We start from the raw sequence: 16,518 nt of genomic DNA, 5'->3' as shown, positions 1-16,518 counted from the left end.
ACTAAATACAAACATGTACCACATACATGAGGGTTAATACCTGGATGTGGAGGTACAGGTTGTGCTGACAGATGGCCGACTCCGGATGGAAAAATACGTCTTCCTCTGTCTCAGTGGTTCTTTGAAGCTTTCCCAGCTGGCTCTTTTTCTTCTTCCTTGTTTTCCAAGACGTCTTGAGGACTTTCAGGGAACCCCGTTGTCACATAATCCTCAAAACTGCTTATGCACAGTGTTTTATGGCAGACATGAGTGTCAATGTACATGCAGTGTTTTGAATGTCTTATATATATGAATTTGGTTTTGTCAGCTAAAAAGTTAAAAAGGGAGGACTGAAGTAAAAGTGAGTGAGAAAAAAAACTTTATCCTATGATTTATGTAACATAAAATTGATTTTAAACAGGAGGAATGACTTTTCATGTTTGTTCTTTGGACAAAGCCAACGCTTGAGTTTGATTACATAACTTTTAGGTAACCAACTCTGCCTGCAGGAAATGAAGTAGCTACTGTACATCTGAGAACGATACCCACAGCTGCTCCACACTGTTCAAATCATCTCAGGATACTGTAACATGGTGAACTGGTTATTTAAGAAAGTTCTGAATAATGAATCAATATACTCGTACACTTATTGCAATACCAGCTTTATTGAGTTGTATAGTCTGTTGAAATTAAACAAGGTATCTCAAACTTCAATCAATAGAGTCTGAGGCTTTCCCGCTTCTGGGGAAAGGCTGGACTGTCAGAAAGCAACAGTTAAAAAGTCTTAACTAAAAAGAAATGATCGTCTATTCTCCTATTGCCACATCAATTATTATACCTACCTTAATGAGAGATATGTATAGAACAAATACCATTGTACCTTTTTATGTTACAGAAAGAACAACAATTCCTTGTTCTCTATATGAATTCAAAAGTGAATGTCCAGCTGTCTAACTGGAGCTTATATTTAACATTCAATGATCATTTTCAAGACAAACAGTATTCATTTTTTCTCCCAGCATTTATTTTCAGGATCGTAAATGTTGTAAAACAGTCCTGACTTACCTCTATCATTCTGTTTTCTGTCCAGGGGCCACCAAAGACATGGGTAAGATGCTGGGTGGAGAGGAGGAGAAGGACCCAGATGCAGCCAAGAAGGAGGAGGAGCGGCAGGAGGCGCTCAGGCAGCAGGAGGAGGAGAGGAAGGCCAAACACACCAAAATGGAGGCTGAGAGGGAAAAAGTACGACAGACCATTAGGGACAAGGTACGGACACACTGCCCTGGTTTGATGTTATATCCTGACACGAATGCATCAGTAATACATGTTCCTTCAAAAATAGCCTCATTAAAATGAAGAATTACCTGATTGATGATTGGGTGTTTCAACATTGCATTATACCCATGATATCAAAATGTTAATGTTGTCAAAGCATGTTGAGCTGCTGTTGAAGACACCACAACCAGAAGTCTCATCATTGTCCACATTTTATCAATTTTTAGCTCATCACTGCATGTTTAGACCATCATCTTTAGACGTATTAGGTTAGAGAGACTGTTAGAAGCTCATCAATATGGCTACTAGGGAACAGAGGAACTCAAAAACATAACCTAACCCTAACCCGCCGCAACAACTACCTAATGACACATTCAAAACACACAGAGCAAAAAATATTATCCCATTGGAGTGATGCTTGTGTCCACCTGATGAATGTGAGTCAAATATTCACCATCCTTTAGCTCTGGTTTGGACTCCATGAACTCCTGAGGGAAATACCTGACTCTTTAGCTGCTAGATGTTCCACTTTCTAAACAACTGTTTTATCGGTCTGTTGTTTGGTGCTTGGTACTGTGTTTTATAAGAGCTTGCTAAAAACACCTGCTTGTTGCTGCTTGAAATAAGATTGATGAGAGTGATGAGCTTAAAGAGGCTAAAAGAGTTGCTATCAATTAAAAAAATCAAAGTTAAAACATCTTGTCAATGCTTTAAACATGAAATAAACATTATTTTGGTGCAGCTATTCTAACATGCTAACAAACATAACATGTTCACAAGCATTCAGTGTTTTATTGATGTCTGATTTAAAAGAACATTTGAACTAGTAATATTACATTCCTGCTATTTCTTTTAATATAGAAGATGCTATTCAATCCTGAAGGCTATAAAAGTGGCTATAATTGTTATTTATTATCAAATAACAGTGTGTAATCTCATGATCATGGCTTGTAGTGATGAACCTACAGAGAATTATAAACCGCTCTGCAGCTCCCCAAGGCTTTACAGAGCCTTATAGTGAGTTTCAGCACACTGCAAAGCTGTAGATTAGCTGATGAACATAGTGGAACAATTTAGCAGCAAAAGAGCCGGATATTTCCCTCAGGAGTTGGTAAGGAGCAAAAACAGAGCTAATAAAGAATGAATATTGGATTTACATTCAGCAGGTGGATAGAGACACGACTCCAAATGAATGCTAATGTTGCTATGTAACTGTTGGATGTGGAAATAAGCAACAGGTTGCCAACAAGTTCAATATATCAACTTAAAAGCGGAGTTCACTATGTGTTTCTGCTAAACAACAAGGATCTGTTAATGCAGGTTTAACTTCTGTGCCGCACTTCTCATTCAACCTACTTTTCTTCCCCTGCTTTTCACCACCTGTTCTGTGTCTGTTCAGTACGGACTGAAGAAGAAGGAGGAGAAGGAGGCAGAGGAGAAAGCGGCTATGGAGCAAGCCTGCGAAGGGTCACTGACACGTCCGAAGAAGGCGATCCCTCGGGGCTGCGGAGACGACGACGAGGAAGATGAAGAGAGCATCCTCGACACTGTCCTCAAGTTTCTGCCCGGACCTCTACAGGATATGTTCAAGAAGTAAAACAAAAACCACCAATCAAACGAACCCTAAATTCAGGGTCCGGTCTGGCCTGGGCTAGGCTGCGGGGGCAAAAGGGAGGAGGGGATCTTTGTGGAAAGGGTTGAGCGAACTTTGAGTGTTGCAGGGATGTGGAGAAGAAAGACTGGTGGGGGAACTGGCTGGGGTATTTTTAAGCAAGTAGGGATTGAGATAAAGATTCGGGTGGGGGGTTCTTGCCAAACTGTTAGAGGCTACACACTGCCTTTCTAGAAAATGTTTACTTTGTTCTTTTCTACTCCTCGACAATTGCGTCAATCTCTCCCCTTTTATTTGCCACTATTGCCGTTCAACCTTTCAACTGCCACTTAGCACATTTCTTACAATTAGTATTTTTGTGTCCTTTTCTTGCTGTTATTTATACACCCACCAAGATCAGACATTTTCATTGGTTGGCCACCATCTGTGGCCAGGCAGTGGTGACCAATGGAGAACAGTATTCCCTTTTAAAGAAGGGCAGTGGACGCTTAGGAACATGTCCTCTTGCTACTATGTTGTTTTTTTTCCAAATGGCACTGCCTCCATGTTTTCCAGTAGATGGAGCATGTTTCGTTTTATTTCAGTGGGTGTTTTCTACTTTTATGAGCCTGATGGAGGTCTTTATATAAAAAAAACAAAAAACAAATCAGCATTTCAGTTTTTAGGACGTGCCTTCATATCATCTCCTCTAGCAGAGGAATTGTAAATGAGGGTTTCATTTTGAGTGAAACAGGTGTACAGTTGTTGGTAACATATAGGCATACAATATAGGACACTTTTGGAATAATGTATTTGATATAAGGTTTGCTTGTCGGAATTTTCTGGGGTTTCCAGAAGCTGTTGTTCATATCAACCATTTTTGGAAATCCTTGATGTTGATGTTTTGAAGGCCTAACAGTCCAGCCAACTTCTTAAAAAAGTAATTCACTGCTATGAGCTTCCGAAGAGCTGTTTGCTGAAGAAAAAGTTTTTTCGTCCTACTTCCGCCTCTAGTTTTTCAAACGCTAGACTCTCTTTCCCTATCAGCTAGTTAGACTGCCATTATGCTGGAAAAGTACAATTTAAGATCTTCATATGTTCAATCAAAAAGGGATTTTAGACTATAGTTTACTTCACTCAAGGTGTCATTCATGCAAGAAAACACAACTCTTTTTACCTTTTTAGAATCTCATTTTCAAAATGGTCACAATTTTGTTAACAAATACAGCTCAGCATAAAGGTCAAGCCAAGTTGTCATGATTTTTGGTAGCGTGGTCCCCATAGACAATCAAAACATCGACCACTGGGAAACAGTGGGGGTAGCCGGTACTGTACATGTTGTCATTTCCTGTCATCCATGACTGGTTCAAAGTGGGTTACCAGATTGTTATGAAGTGGCTCTTCATTTAAAGTATTTATTCAGATATTCTTTTCTTTTTCACCACTTCACACGTGATTGCAAACGCCAGGCAATGTCTGTCTTTTTTTACTTAAATTTTACTTAAATTAGCTGTTTGTGAATGTGCTGCCGAGTTATTTTCATGCAACTGTGAAATTACGATGTAATTCACACAGGCCCTGCTCACATCTGGCAATCACAAGCGTCTTGGGTGATCTGATCACAAGTGAACAGCTCTAAGTACATCTGCTCATACTCAGCGTTAGAATGATCAGTTGTGATCGGATCTCACTTCCACACTATATGCAAATAAACACGTACATCATTTCCGTTTGCCTTGTTGTTCTTAACCTGCAGAGGTTAAAAACGGAGGTACCTAGTCTGCAGAGGAATTTAGAAATGTTGCCAATTAATCAATTTTGCCTGTTGTGGCTTCTTCTTGTCATTCCACACTGTAATAAGACATCATTGGCACACAAATAAGTACGTACTTCCGCTTGTGCAGAGGGTGTCAGTTGTGGACCATGACATATTGCATACACCTCCAAATGTGGTCTGAGTGATTGGATCTCAATGCATCCTCAGTGCATCACACCTGTACTTAGAGCTGTCCACTGATAGTATCACCCAAGATGCATTTTTAATGCCAGTAGTAAACACGGCCGAATTTACATTCCAACTGAGCTAACCTTTCCCCTCATCTTTTAATGCATGGTTTCCGTGACCGAAGTTTGAATTCATCAACATCGAGACCAAAGAAATACTGGTGAGACCTTACTATTTCTTTCGTCACCGCCAAAAACAAAGAAGTGCATGCCGGACTTATCATATGTGCGAGGCCTGCAGGAGAAACACAGCAGCCTATTCAGTGTGTGCATGCATTCCAAAGACCACCTCGAAACTAAAATTATACTCTCTTACTTCCTCAAAAGTATTCCATGGCTAAATAAAACTAGATAACTAAACTGTAGACTGAGCCTGAGAAAACTGGTTTGTGAGTTGTCGCATCTCACTGCCTGAAGAGCTCACTTAGAGCGGACTATATTCTGCATCTTGCATCTCTTAATCCAACAAAATATCATAGTGATTTGTTATATAGCATTTAAGTAGATGTACTGTAAATGGAAACAATCTCTATTTAGTGAAACTACCTTAATATATGGACATTTAACAGTAAAACAAAGCATGTTGGTTGTTCCTAAACGATCCGGTGACTTTTCACTGGTTAGTTATGCGACAATGTAAGATTAATACATTGTTCCATGAGTTTATAAATTAGAATATCTTTAAGAATTAATAAGACTAATGATGAAGTTGTCATAAGCACTATGAAAACATGTTTTGTTTTTCTTTCTTTCATTTTCTAGCTCAGATAGGACTTTTCACTAGACAAAGCCATATTGTTTAGATTGCAATAATTACTTAAAATTCTAAAAAAGAAAATATTTCAACATTGAAAGTTAACTGTCTCATCTTTGTTTTCTGTAAAAAAAAGAAAGATATTTGCATATCTGTTTGTAATTCCTCAACCTTCTTTTATCTTTAAACATGTATACTAATGTATACACAAAAAGAAAAATGTATGTAGAAAAAAGAAGCCATTGTTTTAACTGTCTCAATGTACTACATGTGTACTGTATGTGAGTGTGTTTATATGTGTGTGTCTTTCTACGTGTATGTGATGTGACACCATGTTGTTAATCCATATAGTCCTAGTTTATACTACGTAAATGTGTCTTGAACTATTTTGTGCACAGGTAAGCTAGGGCGGCTCCCTAGTTGTACCATGTCTCAAAAAAAAGAAAGAATACTTAACACATTCCTTTCAAATGTTAAGCATGCAAATGTTTGTTAAAAGAAGAGAATACACCAAAATGTCAAAAGACAAAAATAGACAATTTTCCTGTTTCTGTCAGAGTCTCCAGGCAACAGAATCTGTGCATTGGATCCAGAGAGATCAGCTGTGTCATGGGCTTGTTGGGTGTTGGATGTTCTTTGTTGTCTTAGTGTGCTGACATAATTGAGTTTTGATGTAATTTAAGGCTGTGATCAGACAGGAGCTTTGTTCCTCTTCTCAAATACAAAATTATTCTGTGAGCATTGCCAGAAAACTTTCAATTTGCTTGCCATATGAAATGCAGTCAGCTCACAGTAGAAATAAGTATGCCTGAAACCTGTTGTTTTCCATGTAAATCCACTCACTGGTGACACCTTGGCATGTTCACAGGATGTGCCACTGCCCTATTTTTGTGTCAATGTTTGGCAACACTCCATAAAAGCATTAGGATTGGCACATACCTTGACTATTCATTCTGCCTGTATGGCCCGTCCAGAGTGTGCTATGATGCATTTGCAAAGTGGCCACTATGTGTTGCACTTCCTGTACTGAAAATATTTAGTCAGACAGATAACAATATAAACATAAAACTGCACCTGTTGGTTCAATCTTATTTTCCAGATAAAAGTGATCTGAACCAGTCATTTTTCAAAGCGATCGACACACCAACTTGTGCCAGCAAAGCTAAAAATCATCCTATGTGATCACAGCCTTGAAACATCAAATAAGCAGATTGACAACTGGCTTGAAGGTTTTCGAACGAAACTGGGGGACGTGCAATTAAAAAAAAGACAAAGATGCTGTAACTAAAATATTAACTTTTTTGAAAAATCTAGCTATAGTACTAGAATATTTTTACCACTTTGATTTCAATGTAGATGACATCATTCAAATTCTCATGTTTCTATATATGAGACTAACCTGCAGTTGCAATGCTCATCATTGTTAACAAACAACCCATTTTCGATTACTGCATTATAGGATTAGCTGCATAAAATGGTTTGAGTGCAGATATTGAGATGGATTTAAGTGTAGTGTGCTTTGCTTGAGTTGTCTGAGGAGATTCATGTTGATTTATTGGATTTAGTACATCAACACAGGGATTCCCGCATTTCCTCCTGCACCTGAAGGTCAGGCCAGTTTCACCTACAGTGCATGAATTAAGCTTATTCCAGCCTTGCTTTCCTTGCTTTCATTTCCATTTGCTGGAAATGGAAAACAGGACACAAATCCTGGACTATTCTTAATTCATGGGCCCTTCATGGAAACTACAGCCATACATCCTCTGTATGTAAAGTTGTCTCTCAGTGGGACTTGTCTCGAGGCGTCACAGCGTGTGAATTGCCTTTGAAAAGGGCTATTACCATGTCATCTGTATGTGAGGTTAGTGGTAACTCATCTGTCGCATCTGTGCTTGTCCTGGTGTGACGTGTTGTTGTTTTAATTCATTCTGGTTGCATGAGATACTTCAGTGTGGAAAAACTGTGGAGTGACATGTTGATCTAAGACGCCCATGTGGCTTTTTTAGTTTAGATCAGTTTTTGGTTTGATAGACAATAGTGTAAAAGCAAGGAGTTGTTTCTTTAAACCTGAGTAGGAGTTGTTAACAATAAGGATTACTTGGAATATAGAAAAGTGTATATTTTTAACAGTTGAAAAGACTTAGACGTGCGTGAATGAGTGAGATGAAAACTGCAAGTGTAGATTTTGAGATGAAAGGCCTCAAAGACATTAAACAGCTACATCAAATCCTGGCTGGTTTTTCTCTAAAACGTCTTAGCTCAAAGGCTACTTCCATTGTCGGTCAATGGGATGGTTTCGGGGGGGTACTCAGGCTGTAAGAGTTTGCAGCTGAAAGACTGGATTATCAAAGCATCTTCTGTTGTCAGGAGCCCATAACTGACAAAACAGGCCTGGCTTGGAACTGCCATTGAAAACCACAGTACATTCCCTCCAAAAAAAAAACCTTCGCCGTTAGGTTTAGTGATATTTCTCATGACTAGTATACAAAAAAAGAATCCATACTGGCAGTGTGCAAAAGACATGCCATGAACGTTTACATTTTAAATATAACTTAATTAAATGCACGGTGCAATTAAAATGGAGGACATTTAAAGATAAAAACTTTCCTTTAAACTTTATCGTTTCTTCACCTCCAAACAAGGCTGGATTTGATTTGCTCTGAACGCTGTGATGATGTCATAACATTTGTCTCTTCGGTAACATTTTCACGTAAACGTACTGTTATTGTAACTGCCCTGCTGATTCCTGCCAGTAGATGTAGAAGTCGCGCTCGGTTGAAAAAAATGTAACCGGGACAGCATGTTACTTAGCTTGTTGTATCACCAAGATTACCTTCCCTCCGGTGGATGTCGAGATTTTGGTGAGCTCTTGTTAGCTTTTAGCACAACTGTTACTGTGAAGAGACACTATTTGAATACATTCCAGTCTTTTTGGCATTTGCACTAGAATATGTCAAAATGTTACATTGACAACCGTTGTGGCATCAAAGGACTCACCAATATCAACTACGTTTATTTTTTTACTGTCCTCCGGCCTTCTATGCGATGAAGTTGAAAGGGATTAGAGGTAATACCTTCAGCCACACCTGCCGAGACCAGGATTCATCACCTGGCAACAGTCCCTTTAGTCTGGCCAATTGTGCCAACCAAACAAAAAAAAAAAAAAAAGAAAAAAAAATTGGCAATGTTTACTGGTTTGCAAAGATGTGACCTTGTCCTGTACAGTGTGCTAGCTGTCTTTAATGTCCGGCGAAGCAGCTTTAGACTCTACATGGTCAGACACATGACGGTCTGTCCCCTGCATGGGATTTGGCATTGACATGGACCATGGTACACAGTAGGAACTGGCAACAACAAAAATGGGAGGAAAATGGGGAAATAATGAATAAAAGGTGTATAAAAAGAAAAGGTATAGATGACTGGAAAAGGAATGGATTTTTCTAAAAAAAAATAAAAAAAAAGTTCATATAATTGAATCAAGAGGGTCTTTCTTTTTAATTCAGGGTAAAAATAATTTCAGGGTGCAGAGGTTAAGAATGTAAAATACAAGTTCTTATGCTATTTTTTCCTTAATTGCATGTCATATACTCTATGTGGAGCCCAATCACTGTAAAACTGTCTCATCAATGGAATTGAATCATTCTTTTTGGAAATTAAATACATAACACTAATAAAATAGGTTTATAAAAAAAGTTTCCTGTGTTTTTATTGTACTTGTTTGTATGCTACTTCGATTCCTGTGTAGTCTACATTTGCTTGAGTACCAGAAATTGCTTCTATTTGATCAGTTTTGGCCTGTATTTTTTTAATGTAAAGTTTTTAAGTTGAGTGTAGTTTCACTTCCAAAAGCACAAAAGGAAAAGTGCAAGAAATGTGTGTAAATAGTGTCGGCTATAGTGTTATAATGTCCTGCTATTATTGTAATAGTATAATTAGCTTACAGTAGTCATTTACTTCAGGGCCATGGGGGCGCACCATTATAATCTAATGTGAGGTTGCATTCCAGGTGCTAATTATGGCAGAGTAGGTTTTGCCCTCTTTATTGTCTTTGTATAGTTTATCCTAATGTATGGAAAAATCAACATTGTTAAAATTAAAATATATACATAGGGATAGACCTACAAGTATGATATGCACATTTGTCCTTATAAAACATAACTGGTAATATTCAACCTCTTATTTACCTGGGGCCTAAAATCATAAGTTTTAACATAGGCTAAGTTTATTTTTTTTTTCTCTATAACTATGATTGTTCTAAAAGACATTTGACTGGCGATTCAGCTGCCTTTATCATTATTAAGAACAATGTACAATTGTTTCATACAAACTCATACAAATAAAACAAAGGATAAAACAAACATAAGATATAAGAAAAGTGGTAGCCAACATAAAACAAAAGTGTAACAACCATCAATTTGGCAGAAAGCAGTCAAATTGAGTTGTGGGGTTGAAGCTGCAGTTCTCAAAGTTTCCGCTAGATGGCGACTGCAGAGAGGTTCCTTTAATGAGGTCAAAGGGGAAACCACAGAAGAAAAACAAACAAACAACAGCGTCAGATATGGTAGCTAGCGAATACTAGAATGACAAGGAAAAGTTGTTTTACTACTTAAATTACAACTACCACGACTAAAAGTTGAAGTTATTCAGGACAGAGGTTCTGTATTTTAGTAGTATGTTATTCTCAAGAGGGCGACGGAGGACCAGACTTTGGTGTTTTTGATGATTATTCTCAGGTGAGTTTATTTTCTGTGCTTACGTAAACCAAAGGTAATGTTGGGTAATTTAAACTCTATGATATGCAGGTTGTTTTTTTGTATATGGTATATCTGACAGAGGTTAGCTGGAGGCGGAATTACGATCACCTGTAGCCTACTGCTGTTGAGGAGGAGCTGCTTGATTCAACACCTGGATTACAGGTAAATTTACTCAAAACTAAAATATAGTGAGCCCCTAACTAAACTGACACTATGTCGTTGACTGGAAAAAGAAATACTTATTGACTTGACTGAACTTGACTTAATTAAATAATTACAAAAAGGAAAAAAAATAGCCTATGGACTAAAGAAAATGCGTTGAACTCAAAATATAACACTGCCTCGGTATTAACAGACCGAAAAGGGACAATTTTAAGTTGAGTTGTTTTATTTTAAAGGATATACATGTTTCGTTTTATTCATTTATTTTTCAATGAATCTTGCTTTATTTAAATACCACCTTTCGTAGGTTGATATAGTTCATAGTTGATTGACAAGCTGATAATGAGAAAAGTGTAGACAAAGGATAACATAAAGGATAAAAAAACACAAAGAAAGAAATGAGAACAAAGTATACAAGAGAAAGTGAGAATGATAAAAATGTTTAAAAATATTAAAATGAATAAGAGACAATTAAATGAATAACAATAAGAGCGAACAAGAGAAAAGTTTATTAAAAGTTAAAAAGAAACTAAAGAGAAAGCTTAATAAAAGCTAGACTATTTTATTTATTCACTGGAGTAAATTTACTCTACCTATTTTCATAAACTAGCATTGTGTCTTAATTATTATCCTCCTTATAAGGCAAGATTTAAGATACTGGTGTTGAACTATTTTAACTTATTTCACTATATCAAATAGTTAGATTAATAAGCAGATATGGAACAACACTTAATTTGAAGTCGTGTCCACCTGACCAAAGTCCAGATGACAATAGCTATAAAGTGTCATAGAGTTTTTGGGCAAATGCAGAATTGGGTCATAATTCTCAAAGCATTCATTACCTTTTACATTTGAACTATTGTTAGTATAAATTTAGTTATCATACATCAATATAGAAGTAATATCCACATGGAAAATGTTGGTGTAGTGAACATTTTGTCAATATGATCAATAATGATGGGTTATAAAAAGTTAACTTTATCTTCTCTGAAAACATTGCTCATAAAAGTTGGATGATTTAATTCAGAGAGAAGAACTTTAAAAGGTTTTCCATCTTACTGACACAGTGTGGTAGCCAGAGAGGATGTTGTTAGATTTTATTGCATTGTTGTGTTTTGTAGAGATGTAAAGACATTCACTGTTACAGGTAGTATAGACACATTTCACCACAATCTACACTGAAGCCTTAATGGTCAATACAGGGATATATAAATGGTGAAATACAAAAAACTTTAGTATTTAAACACAATACAACACAATCACACTGTTCGTCCAGTACAAACCCGCCTTCTTTCGTTGTTGCAGTCATCCAGCGCCTCAAACCTCCCTCCTCCTCCTCCTCGAAGCTGCTGCCTCCGCCATTAGTGTTTTGTAACCGATGAATTACCAGCGGTGATTTGCTCTTTTACAGTCTTGTTAATCCTGAATGAAAGACTCCCTGACAGATTAGTGTGTGCGTGTGTGTGTGGGTTGTTTGTAATTTCCAGAGACCAGTAGACTTTCCTCGTTAAGGGGTTTGAATGACAGACGGCTGAGAGGTGGTTTAGTGTATTTCTGTCTCCTGAGGAAAACTCAACACAATGCATTTACATGTAGAGGGAGAGAAAGAGTGAGAGAGGGAGAGATTAGCTGTTTATTTCAGCGAACGCTCACATCTAACAGGGAAACTGTAAATGCCAAGACGAGAGGTTGTATAATAGTGTGTGTGGTTGTAAGCTTAGGCATTGTGTGTGTCTAGGGATATCTATAATTATATTTCCAGTGTTTCTGCTCAAAGCAACAAAGCAAAGACTGGAAAATGTGAAATGTAAGTTAGGATATGAGCCTCAATACAGAATAACCATCTTCGAGATAACAATTGAATCCTTTTTGTTACAGTACATTGGCCTTGTATCCTGTTGATGTAATACAAATATATTGTAAAAATAACACCTGGGTTTTTATGAAATCTCACTGCAGTATAATGGACTCACAGCATGTAAACACTGCAACATTGGTATCATTTGTGCATTGAAATATGAAACCAGAGACATTTTGATTAGTTTTTTTCTCCTTTTATCAACTCAGCTTGGCCTTATTCTCTCCAGATGGTAAATCTAACCCAGTGCAGGTGCTGGTCTAAAAGCTCAGGGATCAACAAAATCATTCGGGATCATCTTCTGGGGATCACATTAAAAGCAGAACCAAACCAACAAAGAATACTTAACTTTAATTTATTGTGTGTGTATCCAAAGTCTGATATATCTTATTCCTCTGTGTAGTATACCACAAAATGACTAAAAACACATCAGTGAGCCACAATGTTGCAGAGTGTGGTTACAAACTGCTTCATAATCTAATAACAGTGATCGTGTTTTCAGTCTTCAGAGTAGTTCTATGTAAGGTAGACATCACTTAATATTTTTTGAGGAATCGACAGTGTAGTACAGAGTCAAAACGTTTTGATCTGTAGCACACGTTTTCTTTCAGTTCTCTGTAAAAATGGATCATGCTCAGTGGCGTCTGCTCCACACAGAACTACTCTCCAGAGACTGAAAATGTGGTTGCTGTTTTAGTCTGTGGAGCTATTTCTTAACAAATGAATGTGCCCAAACTCTTTGTGATGAGGGAACATATCACCTCATGTATTGATATGGCTCATTGACATGTTTTTAATAGTTTTTAGACAACAATGGAGGTCTAAGACACAGAGGAATAAACTGTATCAGGCTTTGGATACACAATACTTGTAAGTAGGCCTGTGTGATACAATGATATTGTGTGACGAGAGAAAAAAATTGTATTGCTTCATATTTCGCTCGTTACACTTCTTAGCTTTTCATTAGCATAGTTTGTATTTCACTTAAAGTAATGTAACACTCAACTCCCGTGCAAAATGTGCTACAACGGGATAGATCATTATCAGTATATGAAATTACCTATATTGGGATAAGAGGTATTTGTCGTACTGTCCAGTCCTGTAAGTAAGTCCATTCATTGTTGGTTTTGCTCTGCAGTTGAGATTTGTTGACAGTAAGAAAAATATAGACAACAGTCGGCCATGTTGTTTAATGTTACTACAAGACAGGTGGACCACCATCCTTAAACAAAACAAAAAAGGAATCCAGTATCTTTAAAAAAAAATTAATCTTAAGGTGAGTTGAGAAAATGATGAAATTTGCAGTTTGGTTAGATTATTTGTTGTAGACTTTGCTGCATCCACACTCAACAGTTGAACTGAAGCCATCAGTCAGCATGTGTCCTGTGTGTGTGTTTCTGTGTTGGACTCTGTATTTTGCGTGCAGGGGTGGGAACCTCAGCTGCATGGGGACACAGCCAGGAAGGAAAATCACAGACATTTTAGCCCCTAAAATGTCGGCAGGAAGGAGGAAAAGGGAGGAAAAGAAACAGGAGTGGACAGAGGGGGGTCCGGAGGAGGCTGAGAGAGAGAGAGAGGAGATTCACAATGGAGGAAGGAAGGCAAAGTGATGTTTTTAAGCAGTCACCAAAAATTGGAGATGTGAATTTAAGAGCAGATTATAGGAGTAAAGTGGAGTAAGAATCTTTTCTGTTGTCTTTTTCCAGATTGAAATACGTTTTAGTCAAAATTAGCTGCATATTAGAACAGAGCAATCGTTCTTTGTCAGGTATTTTGAGGTGTATCTGTACTACTGAGGACACGTTGTGACTGTACTGGTTTCGGCTTCTCCGTTGGCCCTCTTGGAAATATTAAAATCGAGTACATTAACATATCAAAGGTCAGACACGGGGACAGCCAGCCTCCCAGGTGCTGTGAGAATTTACAGCCCCAGTTGATCTATGGCCTGACCCAACCTCAAACCAAATCCCAGCTGCTGATCTGTTGGCCTCCAGATCAGAAAGCCTGTCAACACGAGAGCCTCATTTACATTTAAAGTGCGCTCTCTCCTCCCGTTGTTTAGCCCATATTCATCAAGTGTGACTGGTAGTGACTGCAAGCCGAATACAGGCATTTATAATGATATACAAAAAAAGACAGTCACCTTTATACAGCTCAGTAGTCTACAGTGAATACACATTTGGTGATTAAAAAAAAATAATCTAACTGTTGTTAAGCTCAATTGTTTATAAAGTGTCAATTTGTCTGTGTTAGTGAAAGTTAGGAGTAGGAAATATAAATAAAATCTTCCATGATGGAATGAGTAATTTTATAATGTGATATCAATATACAAATCATATGGAGAAACTTTATGCAAGCATCATAAAAATAGAGTTTTCAAAGGAATTTTGTATTATTACAAAAATACTCCTGTCCTGTTATTTTATCAATATATTTCTGAAAAGCTACTCCGCTTATTGATGCCCAACAGATAGAGGAAATAGACACCTGGGTTTAAACATTATGGGGCATTTTCTATCAGATATGTAGTGCCCTCTGGTGGCTATTTGAAATATTGCATATTTAACTGTGCTTGTGTTAAACTGAATTGGCAGTTATTTTACCTCACCTGTAACAAGTGACGTGGTTAATAACCAAGTCATGGACTTTTATTTTAATATAACTTTAGTGTGTGTATTTTTATTTTCCATTTCAGATAACATCCATTCATACCTGTATGTAAACTCACATATACCAACATGCTGGACTTACTCATGTCCTCAACCGTCTGTGGAGGTGATTAAAGAGACTGAACTTAATCTTGAGATTGTCATTACTAGGACAACAGTCTTACTTGTTACTGAAAGACTATTTGTTATCACAGTTTCTCTTTGCAAATGTAGTTCTTACTTGTCTTACTGCATTTATCCTCGTGATTTTTAAGGGTGGAGGATTTTGCAGTATTTGAGTGTCAGACCAGTAGTTCAACCAGTGACTATCTGGCCCCTTTTTTCATTTGTATGTCGTCCAATTTTGTCTTCAAGCCATATTTAAAACTTAGACTTTCAACAACTATCATTTAAATCTGTCAAGTTGTATGATATCCAGCTAACTAACAGAGCTAAAAACATAATATCTGCAGTGCAATTGGTGACATACCAACCCTTAGAAAAATGTTTTGCCCCAAAATCATAGACAAGAAGTCAGACCTTCAGAGAATTTAGACTAATTATGAATTATAACATGATTAGTTAGACCTTCAATAACACGAAAAAAGAAACTTCAAGTCAAGTTTTTTGTTGTTAGTCTCATAAGCTTCAAAGTTATCAAAATGTAGTTTTCCACAGGTATTGTAGATATTGATAATTTGTCCACCTTATACATGTATTAATAATAAAACAATGTAAATTATTTTGTACACTGAGTTGTTATCTAACTGTGTATGGAGGCTGTTCTGTTTGTTACAGCTTCATGGGTCAGAGTTACACTGTGATGCCTACACATAACAACAGAAACAGCTTCATTTCGGAGATCACCAGTAGATGTTGTGAGGCTGCATTTTCTCAATAGGGTTTGCTTTGTTTTGGATTTAGTGGTAAAATGTATCTATATTTTTATATAGATACATAATAAATTGCATAATTGGTGCCCTGACTAATCATGAAAAGAAAGCTTCCCTACATCTCACCAGACAGCCGGAGTAGATATTCTGCAATTAAATACCAGAAAAATTACTTAATTAAACTGTTAAAATGAACAAGTGTAAATTAGAAAATAAAGTTAACATTTAAAACATGCAATATAAAAAGGCTAAGTAATGATATTATGTTATTGTAGGCAGATTTTATTTGATACTATTGGATGTCCAGCCTGAAACCACTAAAAAACACTTTGTGACATGCTGCCATCTAGTGGTCATTGTTTAATATCACAAGTTTAGGTTACAGTACAAAACAGAGCATATAGTCCACTGTAGTTATGACTGACCATAGTTTCAGACTCTTATCAGTGGTCTGCAGGCACAGCGCCAACGTCAGCCTGTTTTTCTACCACAAGCTTCCTGGCAGGTTCACTTTCATTAGAATCAACACCTCCAGTGTAACGTGCGTAGACGTTGTTTATCTGGTCATAACTCATTATCTTTATGCAGCGGTTCTCACAT

General features: G+C 37.2%; 1 protein-coding gene and 1 long non-coding RNA gene across 2 annotated transcripts; both read left to right on the top strand.

Annotated features, from left to right (window-relative positions):
* Window positions 1-1,074: 1,074 nt before the first annotated feature.
* On the top strand, window positions 1,075-2,851 carry LOC128363234 (complexin-2). The gene is made up of 2 exons (XM_053324187.1): window positions 1,075-1,245; window positions 2,654-2,851. The coding sequence occupies exons 1-2, from the start codon at window positions 1,084-1,086 to the stop codon at window positions 2,849-2,851; spliced, it is 360 nt and encodes a 119-aa protein (XP_053180162.1). The 5' UTR covers window positions 1,075-1,083.
* A 7,316-nt stretch (window positions 2,852-10,167) lies between these two features.
* Window positions 10,168-14,837, top strand: LOC128363239 (uncharacterized). The gene is made up of 3 exons (XR_008321654.1): window positions 10,168-10,336; window positions 10,437-10,519; window positions 13,804-14,837. It is a non-coding gene; the product is annotated as an uncharacterized LOC128363239 (long non-coding RNA).
* The last annotated feature ends 1,681 nt before the right edge of the window (window positions 14,838-16,518 follow it).

The sequence above is a fragment of the Scomber japonicus genome, chromosome 8, assembly GCF_027409825.1.
Source record: "Scomber japonicus isolate fScoJap1 chromosome 8, fScoJap1.pri, whole genome shotgun sequence".
Taxonomy (NCBI): Eukaryota; Metazoa; Chordata; class Actinopteri; order Scombriformes; family Scombridae; genus Scomber; species Scomber japonicus.
The sequence above is the reverse complement of the archived record's forward strand: the minus strand, read 5'-3'. Positions and strand labels throughout refer to the sequence as shown.